Source organism: Kogia breviceps, chromosome 3 (assembly GCF_026419965.1).
Source record: "Kogia breviceps isolate mKogBre1 chromosome 3, mKogBre1 haplotype 1, whole genome shotgun sequence".
NCBI classification, from domain to species: domain Eukaryota; kingdom Metazoa; phylum Chordata; class Mammalia; order Artiodactyla; family Physeteridae; genus Kogia; species Kogia breviceps.
In genome coordinates this window covers 94,662,703-94,686,780 of record NC_081312.1, presented here as the reverse complement: position 1 = coordinate 94,686,780, position 24,078 = coordinate 94,662,703, and the positions used below count along the sequence as shown (strand labels likewise).

Below are 24,078 nucleotides of genomic sequence, written 5' to 3'. Positions count from 1 at the left end.
CAACCACAGCTGAGTCCTGGGAAAGGGACAGGAATGGGGTTTCATGGTCACAGCTGGACTAGCCTCAAGTCACATGCACCTGCTTTTTAAAAGATGAATCTAGTGTGGAGCTAGATCTTGTTCTCAGGCTCCAAGCCCAGGGTCTGCCCTGGCAATCCTTCCTAAAGGCATTTTCTGGGAGCTCTGGACCAAGGCTCTCTGGCCCTATCCCCAAAGTTCCCCAGTTCAGTCCTGGGTCCTGTCACCTCCCCGCCCCCAATCCAGGCAGCTTGGCCTATCCCTAGGTACCTCCTTGTCTTGCAACTTGCAGTTTTCACACCTAAGTTTTAATTGAAGGGCTTTCTGTGTAAATGGAGGTCCAATTACAAGCTATCATGAAAAATGAAGGGGCTGGCATTTGAAAAGCATTTTTAGGTGCCAAAGAATAACCTCCTCAACCCATTTCCAGAATAGATGCAATCCCGCCAGTCTCTCCTAAGTGGTCTCAATAGCTCCAGCCCACGTTCACTGAATAGCTTGGCTCTCATTCTATCACTATAAAAATCAGAAAGAAAGAGGCTTTTCCTGTGCCTCTCAACAGGGCTTTTGTGCCTGTAATTCCATCCATTTGAGGATTTCTCTAGCACTCATTACTGTCACACACGGGAATGCTGAAAAGGGACTCCCGGAGATGGAAGAAAGGTGCTTAAGCCTTCACAAGGGTTTCAGAGTAAAGGATCAAGCTGTTCTGGAGATATTTAATTTTCTTTGAGGGCTGAAATGTGACTTGAGTAACTCAATTAGCATTTTCTAAGAAGCCACAGCATTATGGCTTTTCTCTCTGAGGCTAAACTAAGCGATCAAGAGTCTAACTTGGACACAGGGTTCCTCAGAGAAGCATCTTTCTTACCAGCCCACCACTCCCATTAATCACTTACTTAAATCACAGATTTAGTCATTCAACAGACTAAACCAGAGCTCCTAACACACGGCAGGTAACGAGAGGTACTGGGGAGAATATTGCAGAAGAGGTTTCTTACAACTCCACACACACTGTGCACTGTAAAGTGACCAGGACCTCCCCAGAGCCTGGGGCCATAGACTGAGGAGATCCAACACAAACTTCAGATGGCTTCAAAGTCTTGTGGTTATCTTTAAAGTCCATGAGAACTGTGCATTTACTCCGTAAAAGGATTTTTTCTTTCTTTTTTTGAAGTAGAGTTGACCTACAATATTATATTAGTTTCAGGTACACTACATAGTGATTCAACATTTATATACATTATAAATTGATGACCATAAGTCTAGTAATTTGTCACAGTACAAAGTTACTGCAATAATATTGACTATATTCCCTATGCTGGACACTACATCCCCATGACTCATTTATTTTACAACTGGAAGTTTGTACCCCTTAATCTCCCTCACTTATTTCACTTACCCCCAACACCCCTTTCCTCCCTGTTTGTTCTCTATATCTGTGAGTCTGTTTCTGTTTTATGTTTGTTCATTTGTTTTGTTTTCTAGTTTCCACATATAAGTGAAATAATACAATATTTGTCTTGCTCTGTCAGATTTATTTCACTTAGCATATTACCCTCTAGGTCCATCCATTTTGCTGCAAATGGCAAAATTTCATTCTTTTTAATGGCTGAGTAATATTCCATTGTATATATATACCACATCTTCTTTAACCATTCATCTATCAATGGGCACTTAGGTTGCTTTCATATTTTGGATATTGTAAATAAGGCTGCAATGAACATAGGGGTGCATATATCTTTTCTAATTAGTTTTTTGTTTTCTTCAGATAAATACTCAGATGCAGAATTGCTGGATCATATGGTAGTTCTATTTTTAATCTTTGAGGAACTTCCATACTGTTTTCCATAGTGGCTGCACCAATTTATAATCTCACCAACAGGGCATAAGAGTCCCCTTTTCCCCACCTCCTTGACACTTGTTTTTAGTTGTCTTTTCGATACCAGTCATTGTAACAGGAGTGAGGTGATATCTCATTGTGGTTTTGAATTGCATTTCCTTGATGATTAGTGAAGTTGAGCATCTTTTCACGTGTCCATTGGTCCTCTGTATGTCTTCCTCAGAAAAATGTCTATTCATGTCCTCTACCCATTTGTTAATTGAATTGTTTGTTTTTTTGATATTGAGTTGTTTGAGTTTTTTATATATTTTGGATATTAACCCCTTAACAGATACATCAGTTGCAAATATCTTCTCCCATTTGTTTGGTTGCCTTTTCGTTCTGTTGATGGTTTCCTTTGCTGTGCAAAAGATTTTTATGTTGTCCCATTTGTTTATTTTTGCTTTTGTTGCCCTTGCCTGAGGAGACAGAGCCAAAAAAATATTGCTAAGACTGATGTCAAAGAGTGTACTACCTGTTTTCTTCTTACATTTAAGTCATTAATCCATATTGGGTTTATTTTTGCATATGGTATAAGAAAGTGGTCCTTTTTCATTCTTTTGTATGTGGCTGTCCATTTTCCCCAACACCGTTTTATTGAAGAGACTGTCTTTTCTCCACTGTCTGTTATTGGCTTCCTTATCATAAATTAATTGACCATATAAGCATGGGTTTATTTCTAGACTCTCTATTCTGTTCCATTGATCTATGTGGCTGTTTCTGTGCCACAACCATAGTTTTGATCACTATATCATGGTAATAGTGTTTGAAATCAGGAAGTTCCAAGTTCTTTGTTCTTCTTCCTTAAGATTGCTTTGGCTATTTGGGGTTTTTGTGGTTTTACACAAATTTTCGGATTATTTGTTTCAGTTCTGTGAAAAATAACATTGGCATTTTGATAGGGATTTTGTTGACTCTGTAGATTGCCTTGGGTAGTATAGTCATTTTAATTTTAACAATATTAATTCTTCCAGTCAGTGAATACAATATATCTTTCCATCTGTTTGTGCCATCTTCAGTTTCTTTCATCAGTGTTTTGTAGTTTTCTGAGAACAGGTCTTTTATCTCCTTAGTTAGAGGTTCATATATAACAACTTATGTTATAGTAGTCTATTTTAAGTTGAAGGTAACTGAAGTTTGAGCACATTTTAAAAGCACTACATTTTTACTTCCCCTCCCTTCATTTTATGTCTTTGGCATCATATGTTACATCTTTCTGTGTATCTCTTAACAAATTATTTTAGATATATTTTACAACTTTTGCCTTTTAACCTTAATATTCGCTTTCTAGGTAGTTGATCCACTACCTTTACTATATGTTTGCCTTTACCACTGAAATTTTTTTCTTTCATAACTTTCTTATTTCTAATTATGGCCTTTTCTTTTCCATTTAAAGAAGCCCTTTTAACATTTCTTGTAAGGCCTCTTTAGTGGTAATGAATTCCTTTACAAGCTTTTGCTTGTCCGGGAAACTCTTTATGTCTCCTTTAATTCTGAATGATAACCTTGTTGGATAAAGTATTTTTGGTTGTAAATTTTTTCCTTTCAGTACTTTCAGTATATCATGGCACTTCCTTCTGGCTATAAAGTTTCTGCTGAAAAATCAGCTGATAGTCTTATGGGGGTTTCCTTGTACATAACTAGTTTTTTATTGCTGCTTATAAGATTCTTTAACTTTTGACATTTTAATTATAATGTGTCTTGGTGTGGGCCTCTTTGGGTTCATCTTTTTGGGGATTCCCTCTGCTTCTTGGACTTGGATGTCTGTTTCCTTTGCCAAGTTAGGGAAGTTTTCAGATATTATTTCTTCAAGTAGGTTTTCTGTCCCTTTCTCTCTCTCTCTTCTTCTTCTTCTGGGACCCCTGTAATTCAAATGTTAGTATGCTTCACCCAGAGGTCCCTTAAATTATCTCATTGTTTAAAATTCTTTTTTCTTTTCACTGTTTTGATTAGGTGATTTTCACTATTCTGTCTTCCAGATTGCTGATCTGTTCAGCATCCTCTAACCTGCTATGGATTCATTCTAGTGTATTTTTCATTTCAATTATTGTATCCTTCAGTTCTGATTGGTTCTTCTTTATATTTTCTTCCTCTTTGTTGAAATTCTCACTGAGTTCATCAATTGTTCTCTAGAGTCAGTGGGCATCTTTATGACTATTACTTTGAACTCTTTATCTTATAAATTGCTTATCTCTGTTTAATTTAGTTCCTTTTCTGATGTTTTGTCTTGTTTTTTTCATTTGGAAGGTATTCCTTTGTCTCTTTATTTTGCCTAACTCTCTGTGTTTGTTTCTATGTATTAGGGATGTTGGCTACATCTCCTAGTGTTGGAAGAGTGGCCTTATTTGAAAGGTGTCCTGTGGGGCTCAGTGGTGCAATCCCCCCGGGTCACCAGAGCACTGCTGTGGGCATGCTGATGTATGGGGCTGGCCTTCAGTGCAACTGACTTCGAGGCCAGTCTGGGATTATTGTGGGTGCCCTGTGGTGCAGGGCTGGCCCCCTGGAGTAGGAGCCACTTTGGAATGGTGCCGGTGCCCGCCAAGGCTGCCCAGCGGTCAGGGCAGGGCAGAAAGTGTTTTGGAGGGACCAGCTGGAGTGGGTCCTCAGGGGAAAGTCAGGGTGGGGCACACAGTGTTAGGTTGATGGACAGTGACAGAAATGGTGCCTGCCATTGGTTCCATCCCCAGAACAAGCTCCTCCAGATCCCTGCCCATCCAGCACATGCCTTAAAATTCATCAATGAGTCTCCTTCTCATGTGAGCCAAGCACTCTTCAAGCTGCTGCCTCTGTGCTGGGAGTCAGAGTGAGTGAATGTGTGTGCAAGACCCTCAGGAGCGTCTCAATCTCCCACAGCCCTTCCACTCTCCTAAACGTAAACCTTACTGGTTTGCAAAGCCAGGCATTATGGGGGCTTGTCTTCCTAGTACAGATCCCCCAGGCTAGGGAGCCTGATGTGGGGCTTGTAGCCCTTGCTCCTCAGGGGGAATCTCTGTGGCTGTGAATCCCTCCTGTGTGTGGGTTGCTGCACTGAGGGTGTGGGTTGGACTAGACTGTGTCACTGCCACTCCTGCCTGTCTCACTGCGTCCTTTGCTTTCTGTTCTTAGTTTAGAAAATCTGTTCTGCTAGTCTTCAGGTGGTTCTCAGAGATAGTTGTTCTATAAGTAATTGTAGTTTCGGTGTGTCCATGGGAGGGAGTGAGCTCAGGGTCTTCCCACTCTGCCCTCTGGATGTGGACCTCTCCATAATACACGTTTAATGCAAAAATAATTTCCCTCTGTTTCCTCAAAATGCTACACCCCCCCCACCCCCCACTCAGAGGCAGGAAATGCAGTGTCTGAAATCAGGCACCATAGGCCCATCCTTGGGCCTGGTTAGTGCCTGGCTGGGACAGAGGGTGATGAACTGGGTGACTGAGGAATTAGTTAAGAAAATACTTTTTATTTTATTTTATTTTTTTGTGCTAGGAGGGCCTCTCACTGTTGTGGCCTCTCCCGTTGCGGAGCACAGGCTCGGACGCGCAGGCTCAGCGGCCATAGCTCATGGGCCCAACCGCTCCGTGGCATGTGGGATCTTCCCGGACCGGGGCATGAACCCGTGTCCCCTGCATTGGCAGGTGGACTCTCAACCACTGCGCCACCAGGGAAGCCCGAAAATACTTTTTATGAAGAGTGCTTCGTGTGGTGCCTACTATGTGCTGGGTGGGACTGGAGGTTGGTCATAGTCTGTCCCCCTCCACTCAATGAATCAAGGACAAGTAGAAAGGAGAGAGGGAATTAACCTCAAGGCACATCAAGCCTTAGGAGCTGGAATGGCTGGTGGATGGGGCAGGGGAAGAGGAGAGTGGTCTTTTTTCTTGTTTTCTTTTGTCTGCTCAAGATCTTAATTCCTTGACCAGAGATTGAACCCGTACCCCCTGCAGTGGAAGCACAGTCTTAACCACTGGACTGCCAGGGAAGTCCCAGGGGAATGGTTGACTCATTGAGTGGAGAGGGACAGAGTATGACCAACCTCCAGTCCCACCCAGCACATAGTAGACACCACACAAAGCACTCTTCATAAAAAGTATTTTCTTAACTAATTAGGGGTTTGCATCTAGAGCTTCCCATTCAAGCTATATGTATGATATAGGGAAATAATTACTTCTGGTAAGAGCTCTCTACTATTTAGCAAGGTCTTTTTCCTTTCTTTTCCCATTTAACAAACTAATGGAAATAAGGAAAACATCAATGGTCTCAGTTCAGGGTACCACACATTTCTAATTACCCAAGACCTAGTTATTTTCCATGGCTGTATTTCTATGGCAATACCAAAAATATTATTATTTTTCAAAATTATATTACTATTGATTTTCAGCCCATTGAAAACATCTGGTATACAAGTAAACCAACATATATTTTTATAACCTAAGGAGTTCCTAGGTGTTCATTCTGCCCCAGCCCTTTGGCCAGCATATGTGTTTCCCGCGTTAAGCTGCTCTTGGTCAGTGCTCGGCCAGCCTACCTGTCAGGCAGATACCCCTGGTGCTGTTGCACAGGTCCACCATCACTCGGATCTGCAGGAAGAGAGGACCATTAATAGCGGTACAGTAGGCAGTGGACCCTGAACTTGCCCTTTATTCAGACAAGCAGAAAGCAATTATAAAAATTTACAAAATAACTTCAGGAGAATATGTAGAAGTCCAAGGAAACGTTAATCTAAAACTGAAAAGAAACTCTTAAAAGATCTAAAGATTTTTTTATATCTGCAGCTCATCTATCAACATTGTCAACAGAATCTCCTTGATATCTACCAAACTCTGAGAAGGCCGAGGATGGGGAAGGAATCACCAAATCTACATCCAGACTGGCTCCCCCAATGTCTGAAGGGCTCAATCTGTGGGTCTGAATAAAGAGGGCTGGTGAGCTTAGCAAACACTTAGCTTAGCAAACACTTTATCTGAGCAAGTACGGGTGAGGTACTTAACTCCTTGACACTTTGGTTTCCTCTGAAATTGTAGATTATGTGAGTAGCTGTTTTGAGGGTTAGGCAGCTCCATGTCTGGCATGTGGAAACTGCCCTTAGAGGAGTGATTCTCATGCCATGTGGACACTGCCTACTTGCCATTGGATGTCCACCTGGAATACACGGTCACTGCATTGTGGTACCATCCTGACATCTGGTTTCCACACATCACTTTACACTCCTCCCCACAACCATTTTCCACGCTGCTGCTAATGAGCTTCACAAAACCCAAATCTGATCAGGTCAGCCCTGCTTCAAATATTTTTGTGACTCCTTGCTGCTCTAAAGATACAGCAAAATTCCTCCTTCTTTGGCCTCAGCTCACATCATTCCCCCCTCTCTTTCTGTTCTCTAGTTCCACTCTGCCTCAGTTTGCTCATCTGTAAAATGGGGCTATTTGTAGTACTTACATCTTAGGATTGTTGTGACGCTTAAGTGAAGCTCTTAGAACAGTGCCTGGCAGGTAGGAAGCACACACAAAAATGTTTTCTGTTTTGTGGAGGGAGCAGAGAGTGCAGATAGAGGCATGAATCCTGAAGTCAAACTGCTTGTGTTCTAATCATGGCTTTGCCATTCACAAGCAGTGTGACCTTGGGAAAGTTACTTAACCTCTCTGTGCTGCAGTGTCCTTGTCTGTACATGGAGTTAACAGTACCTACCTTACTTAAAGCATGGTTATGTGGATGAATGAGTGAATACATGCAATACTCTTACAACAGGGCCCGGCATATGATAAACAAACTCTATTTATGCTACTGTTTTGATGGTTCCTTGGATATGCCTGGAATGACTTAGTTAATTTATCAATTTACCATCCAAGAATTTCAAATTTATACATAGAACAATTTTTAGACCCAAATAATGTGGCATTTCAAAACTGTGGGAAGAAAGATTATTAGTTGGGAAATGGAGTTGAGACAGCTGGATAGAAATGTGGGGAAAAATAAAAAAGATGGATCCCTATTTCACTCCTTACACTAAACAAGTTAAGTGAGCCCCATTAATCAGAAAATTATAAGTTAAAAACAAACTAGTGAAAATACTGAAGGAAACCTTGGGAAAAAAATTTATAATGGTATTAGAGTAGGAAAGACTTTTCTAAGAAAGAAACAACCCTCATGCTCTATATAGGAAAAATGTGATAAATTCAACTGTCTAATAATTAAAAATTTCTGCAAGAGGTAAAATACTACAAACAATAACAAAGGAGAAACACAAACTTAGAAAAATAATTGCAAAGGGCTTGTATATTAAGAGCTGTTACAAAGCAATAAGTAAAGGGAAAAAAAACAAAAACAAAGGAAAATGGGCATTGGACCCAGGCAGAAAGTTCAAAGAAAAAAAATAGTGCCTTATCTTCACTTACAGTTGAAGAAAAACATCAAATTATGAAATACTATTTTTACTTCTTAGGTTTGCTAATAAAAAGAATAACAGCACTTCTCACAAGGGTGTCAGGAAAGTAGCACTCTCATATTGTGTTGATGGAAATGTAAAGGGATACTGCCTCTTTGGAGGGCATTTTGACAATATCTACTAAAATTTAAATGGATCTACATTTTGACTCATCAATTACACTTTGAGATTTATTCTACATATACACTCATATATGCATGAGAAGATGTAAGTACAAAGATGGTTGTTGCAAAAATGTGGGCAAAAGCAAAAACTAGAAACAACCTAAATAATTATCAGTGAGGTCTGGTTAGAGAAATTGTAGCATATTCACATAAGGAAATATGGTGAAAAAGAGTAAATTTAAATCCATAAAGCTGATATTGAAAGATCTCCAAGATAAATGAAAAAGTACAAGGTACAGAGCAGTATGTATAGTATCCTTTCATTTATATAAAAGAGTAGTACATACGAAAATGCTACTTTATGCTTCTCTCTTGCTGCTTTCCAGATTCTCTCTTTGTCTTTGACTTTCTAGACTATTTCTGGAGAGAAACCTAAGAAGGAGAACTGAAACCTAAAAACGCTTCCTCAAGTAAGGAGCAGTAGAGAGCCAGGGTCAGAGGGAGCTATACTAAGTATGATTCGCCCTTCTGTTTTATTCAAAATTTTCGCTGATTTCTCTCTCAATTAAACTCTTTGTAAAAAGAACATGTTTTGATTTGAAGGGAAAATTTGTTTTGTCTTCTACCTAGGTTTATTTTGTTTACTAGGAGATCCAGAGGGAAACTTGTACGGTATTTACTTTTTGTAAAGTGTGTCAGCAGGTGCTTATTGACTGCTTTAGAAATTTATTGTGAAATATATCATACACATCACAAAAATATGAAAGGTGTGCCAACAGTTTAAAGATGAATAATAAAACAAACATGTATACACCACCTTCCGCTAAGCAAGGCTTTAGAGCATCCCAGGTGCTGCTCCCAAAACACACCCTTCCCTACCAGCCACAACCACTCCCTGAGCTGAAGTATACTGGGCTGTGAAACTCTCCCTTTTGTACAGATAGCAACAGAGAGGCTTAGCGAGGTGAGGTCATTTATTCAAGGTCACACAGCTTGCTCTTGGAAAAGCCAGGCTCAGCTCCAGGTTTCCTGATTCCAGGTTTACTGCACTTTCTATTATGGCTCTGATGAGTATCTCAACGTAACCAGAAGAAATTTCGATTCACTGTGTTTAGTCATGCTCATAAATTAATGCAATCAGCTGCACTACAAAATTTATCTTCTTAAAAAAAATGTATATAATTGTCCATTGAGAGGACCATTAGAGGCTTCACAATGCTTCATTTGTTGCCTGGGGGATCACAGCAGAAGGAGTAGTTAGAAACAACAGAAGCATCAATAGGGAAAATTAACCTTTCTCTCTTTTATGCTCATCACTGGTCTGCAGTTGGCACAGCTTCTATAAAAAATGATGAAGAAGGAGTTTTCATTTCCTAATCTTTTGGCTTCATTTATATGCTAAAAGTTAATTTAGATATTTACCAGTAAATTGTGTTTATCTTCACTCGGGAATATTCTTTTAACAAACATGGTCTATATAAGATTGTATCAAGGTAAAACATGGTATGAAAAGGTATGGCCATAAGAAAACCAGAAACTTTTTTTTTCCTGATAATAATGATTAAGAGTTTGGATGAAAATAAGAAAATTCAAAATTGAAAGTCACAAAATCTAGCTTGTCAAATTAAGGAGTCATATTTGGTATACAAGGCTTCCTAGATCTTGATTTAGGATTTGAGAACAGTGAAGCTGCAAGAGGCCTTAGAGCTCATTGTCCTGGGGGTGTCAGGCAGGACCCATCCAGGACATGGCCCTGCCCCTTCTCCAGGCCATCTTCCCCTGCTCTCCCCCATTGCTCTGCTCCAATCACACTGGCCATCATCACTGGTCTTTGCCATGCCTTATAAGGCATGGGGACTTGTTTTCATCTTTGACGACATATGGCAGCAATGGGAGAAATGACAGCCAAAATGGCTGTCTATTAGTGGCCTGACCAGACCTTCCAGTTTTCTCTCTGGATACAGAACTGGTCTCACTGGATTAGTAGAACTCATGGGATCTTAGGAAATTCATGGGCAAGGAAGGGGCCCCTGAAGAAAAGTAATGGACTTCTTGCTAATCTGGCATCAGATGGCTTGAGCTGGCTCTAAATCAAACTAAAAATAGATGGGACTAATTTGGCAGCCTCTATGAGAAAGAAAATGCTATGAACTGGGAATCTCACTTGCAGGAAGCTTATACAAGGATATCTGGGCAAGAATGCTTATTGCAACATTGTGATGGCAAACGCATGCAAAAAATCTAAATGTTCATCAGTAAGGCACTTGTTAAACATATGAGAAAGAATGAAGTAGATCTATATGTACTAATCTGGAAAGATGGCCTTGGCATACTGTTAAGTGATAAAAGCAAGGTGCAGCCCAAGCTGTATAACACAATACAACTTTTAGGTTGAAAAAGAATATTTACATATGTCTGGATAAGCGCAGAGAAAAGTTGGAAGGCTCATGAACCAAACCATTAACAGATTTTTTTTCTCCTGGAGACTGAGACTAGGAGATAAAAGGGGGATTTTCATTTCTTGTTTATATTGTTTTAAAAGATATGTTGGGATTATGGGTGAATTTTATTTTACTATGCTTTTAATAATTCAGAGAGAGAGAAGAGAGCATGCAAGTATTATATGAACGCAAAAGATGGGTCTAATGATCCAGCTTTCCCTGGGAATCCAAATATCATTCCTTTACAATAACCCCCATCACTTGGAATAATTTGGACAGATCTCTGTTGCTTCTAGACAAATGAACATAGAATGAACTAGAGCAGCTGTCTAGTGACTTTCAAATTGTTCATTAGTCGTAAGATTTTTCTTTTTCCCACATAAATTGCTAACCCTCCAAATAAAAAAACAAATGGAATGAAGCTACTCTGGGTTAACTTATCTGTAAAATGAGAGGGTTGGACTAGATAGATGATTTCAAATTCTGCTCCCAGGAGGAATCAGGGGAGGAAGTGGGGAGGGACACCTGGAGACCTAGAGTCAGGGGAGGAGGGATAAGAAAGCTGAGGTCCAAAGAAAGCAAGTGAAGTAGCTGGCTCAGCCTCCCCTAGCTGGTTCCAGAATAGAGTCCTGTCCCCCCACCCCTCCTTCTACCTTTTCAGACCATTTAGCCTTTGCAAAAGGAATTGTCTGAAATTCAACAGGGAATGCAAATTTTTGCTTTAGTTTACTTTGAATGTGAACAAGATATTAGATTTTTACCAGCTGATTATGCATCAACTTCAAGAAATCTCCTCTGTGCAAAAGAGAATGGTTTAATCAAAAGTGTTTCTCATCAGAATGAATAGAGTTAAATGCCGTGTGTGGTCACTGCTCATCAGAACACAAAACCTCAGGTGGTTGGCTGGCCTCCCTCTTGAACTCCCTTCCTCTCACCTTTTACTCTCAGGACTGATTCACGAAAAAGTAAGGGAGCAAACCTGCCTGTCATCACCAGTTTACGTATTGCTAAAATAATGTGTCCTGTCATGGCTTCTCTGAAGTTCCCCAAGTACAGGTTCTGGTTTGCTGGGGGAAACAATGTTTAAATTCCAAGTCACCTTTCAGATCTGGCCTATTTTGTAACATAAATTCCATTTTCTTAGACAACTTGAATACCATTTATAGTGCTCCTTAATTATGCAAATTGCTGTTATTTTGTGTATGCAAATGATCCTTTAGAAAACATTGAGCTATGAATGCATTGGCCCAGCTGCTGGAGGGTTAGACCACAGGTATTGGCGGACTCCCTCATGGGGTCTGAAGCTGCAGTGACCTACCCTGGACTCATCCCTCTGAAAGGCAGGAATTCACACTGGGACCAAGACATGGTGATGACAACCTGCAAACCCCAATGGGAAGGTGGGGTTTGTTATGTACGGGGTGAAATACTGAGGCACGACCTTCTTCTTGCAGCCCCACAGGATGATCAGCCAAAGGTCTCGGCATTTGTAGCAAGTGAACAAACCCTGGTCATCCCACACTAATGGCCTGGGGCCGAGTGCACTTGTCAGTTGAAACTGGTATCCTCGGAGCCCAGCTAAATCCTGACAAGTCTTCCCCAAAGACTTCCATTCCCACTAACTGCCCCCTTTACAGCCCAGCAGCATCACCACGTGGCTGCTTGTTGGCGCGCTCTGTCATGTTTTTCGGGCTCCTCAACCAGATAGGCTCCTACTGGTAGGGACTGTACAACGTACTCTTCCTGTACACCGCATTCACTCATCTGGTCCCTGTGCCAGCATTAGAATGGCATTGAGCACATAGTAGATATTCAATACATACTTCATTATTGACTACTCAATCAATTGGGAGGGGAATGTGCTCTTCAACCAGAGATATTATTCCTTTTTTGACCAGCAGTATATGGGAACCGAACATCTAGCATGTGGTTACCTGTTTCTCTTTGTGCCCGTTTGCTTAAGATAACCTTTTTGGCAAACACTCCACTAATCCCTAGAAAATAGGAGTTTGGAGATGCTAGGGTTATTCTATAGGGTCCCTGATACATGGTTAACAGAAAATAACAGAAACACTTCATTGCTGTCTTAAGTAGAAATACCTGGTTAGGGCTGAGTTGGCCAGGTAGAGACTGGGGTGCTGAATGAAAAGGAGTCTCAAACATCAAAGAAAATGCAATGCCATAAGGAAAACACGGTATTCCCTAGCTCTTTGTGATTTGCTAAGTAGATCAGAATGGAGGTGCAGACCAGCCTGCCCTCCAAGGAGCAGGGGTCTCAGACTACTTGTCCCTAAGGCATTTATTTTCCTGAGTAGCTTACAAGGGCTGAACTGAATTGCTAGTGATGGTGCTGCCTCCCATCACCCTCTTTCTCACCCTGCCTCAGTAATTGCCTGGATTCTCTAATAAAATGCTGAACAAATATTTAACATGTATTGGTTTAGAGTCTACCCACAGCCTTGGCCAGCCCTCTTGCACACAAAGCCTGGGGAGTCACAGAAGTTGAAGCAGCTCAGGCTGGGCTCAGGCCTCCTCAGCAATCCCAATTGGAAGGGGCAGTTCCAGCAAATGCCCTCACCCAATGTCCCCAGCAAAATTACTTTCAGCTCGGATCAGGGCTCGGGGGAATAGCCCTGTGACATTTATTAACCCTGGGGACACCTAAAGATGCATGACAGAAGTCCCTGAAGGAGCAATTCCCAGGTATGCTTGGAGGCCTTCTTTAGGTCTGACCTGATGGAGGAGATGAGTGACTTGTTTCTTGTTGACTGAGCAGCTCCCCAGCCCCATGACAAAACAGGACTCATAGCAATACTTACCACAGGGAGTGGCTGTGAGGAGTAAATGAAGGAGTCCCTATAAAAACAACTTTTGGGTGTTCTTACTAGTGTTACATAAACATGACTGTGTCATGATTTGAATGTAAATCAGCTGATTCTGCTTTTTAAAAAATCATCAATTCATACTATTTTAATCAAAGCCTGATTACTAGTTTCGAAATGTAAAACTGAGTAGGATTTATAGAAATAGCCAGATATAAATTGATAAGTGCCCTAACCCACTAAATATAAGCCTCGATTGGTATTATAACTCTCTTCCTAATCACTCCCTTCTCCCACCAGGAGCCCCTCAGGTGCCAGCAAGCCCCAGTTCTCAGCCTTGTCCTGTCCGCAGTTCAAGCAGCTGCCTCTCAGGAATGGCCTGTCCTTTTGTATTTCCTCCTGTCGCCTGGTTAGTTGGGAGCTGCTGACAGCCTGGACTCCTCACGCTAACATGCTGACCTGGCTCCAGAACCAGGAGTGATGGGCCACTCTCAGAGGAGGCTCAGAATGCCTTCTCCCACTGTCTCCTGTGCTCACACCTTTCTTCCTCCAGGTCGGAGACAGACTCAAACATGGAGACAACATGATGTTTTATCTATGCATCTCATCCTGAAACAGTTCTCCACCAGTCATAAAAAAAAAAGAAAAAGTAGTAGCTAAAAATCAAAGTTACTAAGCTCAAATCCAACTTTAAGAAGTTGTTTTGTATTGAATTGCCTATTTTCAAGCCCAGCAATTTTACAATTTATTCTGGCCAGTTGTTTCTTAAAGGGGAAAAGCTCTTTCTATCTCTGTGTATTTTTTTTTTTTTTTTTTTTTTGCGGTACGCGGGCCTCTCACCGCCGCGGCCTCTCCCGCCGCGGAGCACAGGCTCCGGACGCACAGGCCCAGCGGCCACGGCCCACGGGCCCAGCCGCTCCGCGGCACGTGGGATCCTCCCGGACCAGGGCACGAACCCGCGTCCCCCGCATCGGCAGGCGGACCCCCAACCACTGCGCCACCAGGGAAGCCCATCTCTGTGTATTTTAAACACATGCAAATGTAATGGAATAGCTTTCAAGTGAAATTATATGTAACTATGAGAAAATATTGGTAACTATTTGATCTTGAGACTTGAAGTAGGAAAGAACATTTTAAGCATAAAAGCAAAAGAAGAACCCATAAATGAAGGACTTTATAGATTTGACTACATAAAAATGGAAAATTTTAAATACTCCCCACCAAAAATACCCCCAGCAAACAGAATTAAAAGATAACACCCAGGGCTGAACGATGTGGTGTAAAGAACATGAGTTTTGGGAGTCAGATACAGCTAAGTCTGATCTGAGTGCCAATTCCTTCACTCACTGGCTCTATGTCCTTGAACAGGATGCTCTCTAAGCCTCAGTGACCTGGCTGTAAAATGGGAATAATCATAATAATGATAATAATAGCAACTACCTCATAAGGTTGTTACTAGGATAAGGACTTTTTTGACCCACATACCTAAAGCTCTTAGCATAGTACCTGGCAAGTTTTAGGTTCTCAATAAATGTTATAATCATTACTAAGGGAAAAATATTGCAACATGTGTAATACACAAAAAGCAAATAGCTTTTCTATATAAAAGGTATTTGTAGATTAGTAAAAAAAATTTTTTTAAAACAAATTAAAAAATGAGTTAAAACATGAAAAAATCTCACACAATGATTTCAAATCACCAATAAACATATGAAAAACAAATTCATCCTCACTGTAATCAAACACCTGCAGCCCCCTCCCTGATGTTAGGGATTCAACCTGTCCCAGGGTTGAGTCCCGCTTATTTATTTATTTACTTAGTGTCCTACAATTCAACTCAATTCTTCCTTTTAAAAAATTGTTTCAGGTGTACAGTATTATAGTTCAACATCTGTATACAGTAGAGTAGACTACCATAAATCTAGTTACCATCCATCAACATACAGTTGACTACTTTCACCCAACCCTCCAACCTCCTTCCCCTCTGGTAATCACCAATCTCTTCTCTGTGTCTATGAGTTTGTTTTATTTTGTTTCTTGGGTTTTTTGTTTGAGATTTCACACTTGAGTGAAATCATATGGTATTTGTCTTTCTCCATCTAATTTCACTTAGCATAATACTCTCAAGGTCCATCTATGTTGTCACAAATGGCATGACTTCATTATGTTTTATGGCTGAATAGTATTCCATTCCATCTTCTTTATCCATTCATTCATCAATGGGCACTTAGGTTGTTTCCATATCTTGGCTATTGTAAATAATGCTGCAATGAACAAAGGGGTGCATATATCTTTTGAAATTAGTGTTTTTGTGTTCTTCGGGTAAATACCCAGAAGTGGAATAGCTGGGTCATATGGTAGTTATATTTTTAATTTTTTGAGGTATCTCCATACTAATTTCCATAGTGGCTACACCAATTTATAGTCCCACCAATAGTGCATAAGGGTTCCCTTTTCTCCACATCCTCCCCAATATTTGTTATTCCCTGTATTTTCAATAATAGCCATTCTAACAGGTGTGAGGTGATATCTCATTGTGGTTTTGATTTGTATTTCCCTGATAACTAGTGATGTTGAACATTTTTTTCATGTGCCTGTTGGCCATATCTATATCTTCTTTGGAAAAATGTCTATTCAGATCCTGTGTCCATTTCTTGAATCAGGTTTTTTGTTGTTGTTGATGTAGGAGTTTTAAAATATATTTTGGATAATAACCCCTTATCGGATATATGATTTGCAAATAACTTCTACCATTCAGTAGATTGTTCTTCGTTTGGTTGATGGTTCCCTTTGCTGTGCAGAAGCTTTTTAGTTTGATTTGGTCCCATTTGTTTATTTTTGCTTTTGTTTCCCTTGCCTTTAGAGTAAGATCCACAAAAACATAGCTAAGACTGATGTCAATCAGGTTACTGCCTATGTTTTCTTCTAGTAATGGTTATGGTTTCAGGTCTTTCTTTCAAGTCTTTAATCTATTTTGAGTTAATTTTTGTGTATGGTATAAGATAGTACTCTAGTTTCTTTCTTCCTTTCTTCCTTCTTTTTTTTGGGTATATGGCTGTCCAGTTTTCACAACAATATTTACTGAAGAGACTGTCTTTCTCCATTGTATGTTCTCTACTGCTCCTCTGTCATATATTAATTGTCCATATATGTGTAGGTTAATTTCTTAGATCTTAATTCTGTTCCACTGATCTATGTGTCTGTTTCTGTGCCAGTATCAGTATATTATATTATATTATAGTATAGTATAGTATAGTATAGTATAGTATAGTATAGTATAGAATAGTACAGTATAGCATAGTATAGTATAGTATAGTTTGAAATCAGGGAATGTGATACTTCCCCAGCTTTGTTCTTCTTTATCAAGATTATTTTGGCTATTCAGGGTCTTTTGTAGTTCTGTACAAATTTTAGAATTATTTAAGTTCTGTGAAATTTGCCATTGACATTTTGATAGTGATTGCATTGAATCTTTAGATTGCTTTGGGTAGTTTGGACACTTTAACAATATTAATTATTGCAATCCATGAGCACAGAATATCTTCCCACTTATTTATGTCTCCTTCAATTTCTTTCATTAATGTCTTGTAGTTTTCACCATACAGGTCTTTTACCTCCTTGGTTAATTTTTTTTAATATAAATTTATTTATCTTATTTATATTTATTTTTGGCCGTGTTGGGTCTTTGTTGCTGCGTGCAGGCTTTCTCTAGTTACGGCGAGCGGGGGCTACTCTTCGTTGTGGTGCATGGGCTTCTCATTGTGGTTGCTTCTCTTGTTGAGGAGCACGGGCTCTAAGTGCATAGGCTTCAGTAGTTGTGGCTCATGGACTTAGTTGCTCCACGGCATGTGGGATCTTCCCGGACCAGGGCTTGAACCCGTGTCCCCTGCATTGGCAGGCAGATTCTAAACCACTGTGCCACCAGGGAAGCCCCTCCTTGGTTAATTTTATTCCTAAGTATTTTATTCTTTTTGATTTGGGTTTGCATTGCTAATGGGTTTGTTTTCTTAATTTTTCTTTCTGATAGTTTGTTCTTAGTGTATAGATATGTCACAGATTTTTTTTTTTTTTTTTGGCCACACCAAGCAGCTCTGAGGGATCTTAGTTCCCTGACCAGGGATCGAACCTGGGCCTCCTGCAGTGGAAGCGCAGAATCCTAACCACTGGACTGCCAGGGAATTCCCGCCACAAATTTTTATATATTGATTTTGTATCCTGCTACTGTTCTGAATTCATTTATTAGTTCCAACAATTTTTTGATAGAGTCTAGGATTTTCTATGTATATTATGTCATCTGAAAATAGTGACAGTTTTTACTTCTTCCTTTCCTATTTGTATACCTTTTATTAATTTTTCTTGCCAAATTGCTGTGGCTAGAACTTCCAATACTATGTTGAGCAACAGTGGTTAGAGTGGGCATCCTTGTCTTGTTTCTGATCTTAGAGGAAAAGTTTTCAGCTTTTTGTTGTTGAGTGTGATGTTAGTTGTGGGTCTGTCATATATGGCCTTTATTATGCTGAGGTATGTTCCTTCTATACCTACTTTGTTGGAGTTTTTATCATTAATGGATGTTGAATTTTGACAAATGCTTTTTCTGCATCTACTGTATTAAAATACATCTAGTCTAAAATGTGAAGTGGATAGCTGGTGGGAGGCAGCTGCATGGCACAGGGAGATCAGCTCGGTGCTTTGTGACCACCTAGAGGGGTGGGATAGGGAGGGTGGAAGGGAGACACAAGAGGGAGGAGATATGGGGATGTATGTGTGCGTGTGGCTGATTCACTTTGTTGTACAGCATAAACTAGCACAACATTGTGAAGCAATCATACTCCAATAAAGATGTTAAAAAATAAAATAGGGCTTCCCTGGTGGCGCAGTGGTTGAGAGTCCACCTGCCGATGGAGGGCACACGGGTTCGTGCCCCGGTCTGGGAGGATCCCACATGCCGCAGAGCGGCTGGGCCTGTGAGCCATGGCCGCTGGGCCTGCGCATCCGGAGCCTGTGCTCCGCAACGGGAGAGGCCCCAACAGTGAGGCCCGCATACCACAAAAGAAAAATAAATAAATAAATAAAATAAAATAAAATAAAATACATCTGGTCTAATGTGTCATTTAAGTCTGCTGTTTCCTTATTGATTTTCTATCTGTATGGTTTATCCATTGATGTAAATGGGGTGTTATAGTTCCCTACTATTATTATATTGCTTTTAATTTCTCCCTTTAAGTCCATTACTATTTGCTTTATATATCTTGGTGCTCCTCTGTTGGGTGCATATACATTTATAAATGTTACATCTTCTTACTGGATTGATCCCTTTATCATTATCTAATGCCCTTCTTTGTCTTTTATTACAGTCTTTGTTTACAGCCTATTTTGTCTGATATGAGTATATCTACTCCAGCTTTCTTTTCTTTTCCATTTACATAGAATATTTTTTCCATCCTTCACCTGTGGTCTGTGTGTGTACTTACTTCTTCTTCTTTTTTTTTTTTTTGCAAAAAACTTACCTCTTATTATTTTTTTGTTGTACTTTTTTAAAACTTTTAATTTTATACTGGAGTGTAGCTGATTAACAATGTTGTGATAGTTTCAGATGCACAGCAAGGCAACTCAGCCATACATATACATGTATCCATTCTCCCCGAGACTCCCCTCCCATCCAGGCTGCAACATAACATTAAGCAGAGTTCCCTGTGCTATACAGTAGGTCCTTGTTGATGATCCTTTTTAAATATAGTAGTGTGTGTGTGTACTTACTTCTGAAGTGAGTCTCTTGTAGGCAGTATATAGATGAGTCTTGTTTGTTTGTTTTTTTCAATCCATTCAGCTACTTTGTCTTTTGATTGGAAAATTTATTCCATCTACATTTTAAGTAATTATTGATAGGTATGTACTTATTGCCATTTTGTTAATTGTTTTCTGGCTGTTTTGTGGTTCCTATTTGTTCCTTTCTTCTTCTCTTTCTCTCTATCCTTGTGTTTTGGTGGTTTTCTTTAGTGGTATGTTTCAATTCATTTCTCATTTTCTTTTGGGTATTTACTATAAGTTTTTTCCCTGTGGTTACCTTGAGGTTCACATATAACATCCTATGTAAATAGCAGTCTGTTTCAAGTTGGTAGCAACTTAAATGTGAACACATTCCAAACCTTTATATTTTTACACCCCTCTATACTTGTGATGAGACATTTAAAATCTTTTACTTTTATGTATCCCTTAACTAATTATTTTAATTGTAGTTAATTTTACTACTTTTGTTTTTTTAACATTCCTGGTTGCTTTATAGGTGATTATCCACCAGCTTTATATAATATTTACTTTTTCCAGTGAAATCTTTTACTTTCATACATTTTCATATAATTAATTAGTGCCATTTTTCAGCTTAAAGAAGTCCCTTTAATATTTCTTATAGAGCCAGTTTAGTGGTGGTGAATGTCCATAGCTTTTGCTTAACTGGGAAACTCAATTTTTCCTTCAATTCTGAATGATCGCCTTGCTTGGTAAAGAATTCTTGATTGGAAGCTTTTTCCTTTCAACACTTTGAATATATTATGCCACTCCCTTCTGGCCCATAAGGTTTCTGCTGAAAAATCTGCTGATAGTCATATGGGGTTTTTCTTGTATGTAACAAGTTATTTTTCCCTTGTTGATTTTAAGATTCACTTTATCCTTAACTTTTACCACTTTAATCATAATGTATCTTAGTGTGTGTCTCTTTGGGTTCATCTTATTTGGAACTCTCTAGGGTCCCTGGTCTTGAATGTCTGTTTCCTTCCCCAGATTAGGAAAGTTTTCAGCCACAATTTCTTCAAGTAATTATTCTGGCCTTTTCTCTCTCTCTTCTCCTTTTGGAACCCCTAGAATGCAAATGTCATTCCACTTGATGTTGTCCCAAAGTTCCCTTAGGGTATTCTTCATTTTTTTAAATTATTTTTTTCATTTTGCTGCTCTGTTTGGGTGAGTTCCATTGCTTTGTCTTCCAGTTCACTGATTTCTTCTTCTACCTCAACCAATCTGCTGTTGAACCCCTCTAGTGGATTTTTTTCAATTCATTTACAACTTCTGTTTGGTATTTTCTTATATATTCTATCTTTCTGTGAAATTCTCACTGCATTTTTCCATTCTTCTCCTGAGTTCGGTGAGCATCTTTATGATCATTATTATGAACACTTTATCAGGTATATTGCTTATCTCCATTTCACTTAGTTCCTATTTTGAGGTTTTGCCTTGTTCTTTTAATTGGAACATATTCCTCTGTCTCCTCATTTTGCCTAATTTTCTGTGTTTGTTTCTATGTATTAGGTAAATCAGCTACCTTTCCCAGTCTTAAAGAAGTGGCCTTATGTAGGAGATGTCCTGTGAGGCTCAGAAGTGCAATCCCACCTGACCACCAGTGCCAATAATCAGGGGTGTCCCCTATGTGGGCTGCATGTGCCCTCCTGTTGTGTCCAGGTTGTAGCTACTCCTGCGGTACATTGGTGCGTGGAGCTGGCCCCATGAATGGTTGTGAAGCCTGGTTGTGGTGGCTGTTGTATGCTGGTGGGTGGGGCTAGCCCTTGAAATGGCTGTGTGGCCTGCCACGGTGGCATCCATGCACTGGTGGATGAGTTATTGCACAGCTAGCTGTAAGGCCTGGCCAAGGCACAGGGGTAGGCAGGGCTCTTGGTGGGGCATGCCCATTGATGTTAAGAGGTTATATAGAGATTTCCACAATGGTGCCCTCCAGTGCCAGTATTAGCAAGGCAGCCTGAGATCACAAAAATGGCTCTCATCAGTGTCTCAGTCCCAGGGTAGTGTCCCAACTGGTTCCTGCCTCTTTGGCAGATACTTCAAGATTAGTAAGTGGGTCCCCCTCACCTATGGTCCAGGCACTTTCAATCTGGTGTTTTTGCACTGATTTTCAGGTTGAGTGAGTCTGTGCATGAGCTTTTTAAGCGGTGGTTTTCTGTTCCCTGGAGTTCCATAATTTTCCTGGACATATTATTTCCTGTTGGTTTTCAAAGCCAGGTGATTTGGGTGCCTCATGTGGAGCTCAAATCCCTTGCTCCTCAGAAAAAAAACTCTGCCTTTGTGATCCTTTCCGATTGTGGATTTCCATGGCTAGGGTGTGGTTTTTTCCCTGGTATGACCATATTTCTGTTTCTCTTGTTCGCCTTGATGTTGTCCTTTTACCTTTTGTTCTGGAGACTCTGTTCATCCAGTTTTCATGTCCTTTTCAGAGGGAATTATTCTGTATGTAGTTGTAGATTTGTTGTGTCTGTGGGTGGAAGTGAGTTCAGGATCTTACTATGCTGCCATCTTGAACCCTCTGCTGGGCCCTCCTCTTTTAAACTTCAAATTACCAAGCCTCTAATATCTTCTCCCACCCGATCTGGCCAATGATTCTCCAATCACCTAGAGTGTAATCTACATACAGATTTCCAGGCTCATCCTCTACTGATTCTGACTCAGCAGATCCAGAATGTAGCCAAGACATCAGCATTTTTAAACAGATGCTCCCAGGTCTTTTTGATGAAGATGACCCCCACCCGCACTTTGAGAAGTTCTACCCTGTACCATCAAAAACAAGGGCTTGTTCCTGTGTCTTTCAGTTCCTGCAGTCTCTCTCTCTCTCTTTTTTCCTCTCACAGAAAACTCCCTATGAACTCAGACCTTGAGAACAGAGTCCTGACTAACGAGGTGGGGCTCTTTTTGTTCTTCTCCTGATGATTCTTCAGCAATTAAAAAAAAAAAAAAAAAAAAAAACCAGAAAGGATCACAGGGTATCTTCTCCATAAGTCACCATGCTTTGTTAACTTATTAACATGCAAAACACTTTTAAAATTAGAGTTTTTATATCTTTCTGTATTTTCCAAGTTACTATAATGGAAACATTAACAATCAGAAAAAAAGTTGCAAAACTCCTAGTCATTCTCACACTTCGTATATCATCCTAGCTGTAGCTCTGATGTCACTTTCCCAAAAGTCTTTCTTCCCCATCTCAGGTTGGAGATGTTCTTATCTCCCCTACAGTATCCCTCACTTCTCCCATCAGGGCACTCCTGTCATTGCCTGGTTACTTGTTTGTTCCCCACTAATTGTAAGCATTTCGGGGAGGGGAAGTATATATCTTGTTTACTTTTATAACCTCAACACATAATCAATAGCTTTCCACATAGTAAGCTATGAATGAATGAATTCTTCATTCCTCAGCAGGAAAGAGAACATTCAAGAAGCTAAAGGCAAGACTGAACATGTTAAATAGAAATTTTAAAAAATATTTAAAAACACCCAATTCAAACTTATAGAAATGAAAGTTAGAACGTCTGAGGTAAAAAGTACACTGAGTGGGACTAAGAGCAGAAGAAAAATTAATGAATTTGAAGACATAACAATAGAAACTAGACAAAATGGAACACATGGAGAAAAAAGACTTAAAAAGCAAACAGGTCATCAGTGAGCTGTGGAAAAACTTAAAGTAGCCCAATACATGTGTAATTAGAGTCCCTGGCTGGCAGGGTGGGCAGAAAAATATTTGAAGAAATAATGGCAGAAAATTTCCCAATATTAATGAGAAGTATAAACCCACATTTCCAATAAGCTCAGCAAAACACAAGCAAAAGAAACATGAAGAAAATGATACTAAGGCATATAATAATAAAACTGCTTAAAACATTCAGTAAAAGGTAAATCTTAGGAGCAGCCAGAGGAAGAAAAGACACAACCCACAGAGAAGAACAAAGATAAGAATAGCAGGCTTCTCATTGCAAACAGGCAAGTGAGAAGATACTGGGGTGACATCTTTCAAGTACTAAAAGGGAAACATTCTCAATTCTACACTCAAAATAATTTTCAAGAATGAAGGCCAGGACTTCAGACATTTTTTACATCTCCCTCTATCATGCTCCACCTAAAATGAACCACCTGCCGTTCAAGGGCCTTTTCCCTTTCTGAAGCCCTGCCCATCTCCCAAGTTTCAGCTCAAATGTCACCTTCTTCTTGAAACCTTTCTTGATTGCCCATTGAATTTTACTCTTACTTCTCTTAGGGTCTTACTATCCTTTGCTCTGTCATATGTGCTTGAGGATTTTCCCCTCCCACTAGCCGATGAGTTCCCTGAGGGCTCCTTTCTTGTTTTTCCTCTCACCACAGTGTGCACCCACACTGCCCAGAACAGGCGCTTAGCATCTGTTATACTGACTTACATATTACCTAATCCCTGAAAGATTTCTTTTAAACTTCTTTCCAAGGTATTTCTGACGACTTAGAAGTACCTATTTATTCATTAACAAATACTTGATAAGTTGGGCCCTATGTTTATAAAGGTAAGACAATCTCTGGGTATGAAAAGCTTGCAATATAGTTAATTAATTTAGTTGTTTATACAAGAGCTTTAAGTAAAATAATCTGGGTTTAA

At 39.9% G+C, this 24,078-nt stretch overlaps 1 protein-coding gene across 6 annotated transcripts in view; it reads right to left on the bottom strand.

The window, feature by feature from the left end:
• GLDN (gliomedin) overlaps positions 1 to 24,078 on the bottom strand; it is a 73,901-nt gene that overhangs the window by 36,825 nt on the left and 12,998 nt on the right. For all 6 annotated transcript variants that reach the window (XM_067029253.1, XM_067029250.1, XM_067029251.1 and 3 more), the window contains exon 2: positions 6,402 to 6,453. In XM_067029253.1, the coding sequence (XP_066885354.1) occupies positions 6,402 to 6,453 (52 nt within the window). The remainder of the gene's footprint in view (positions 1 to 6,401; positions 6,454 to 24,078) is intronic.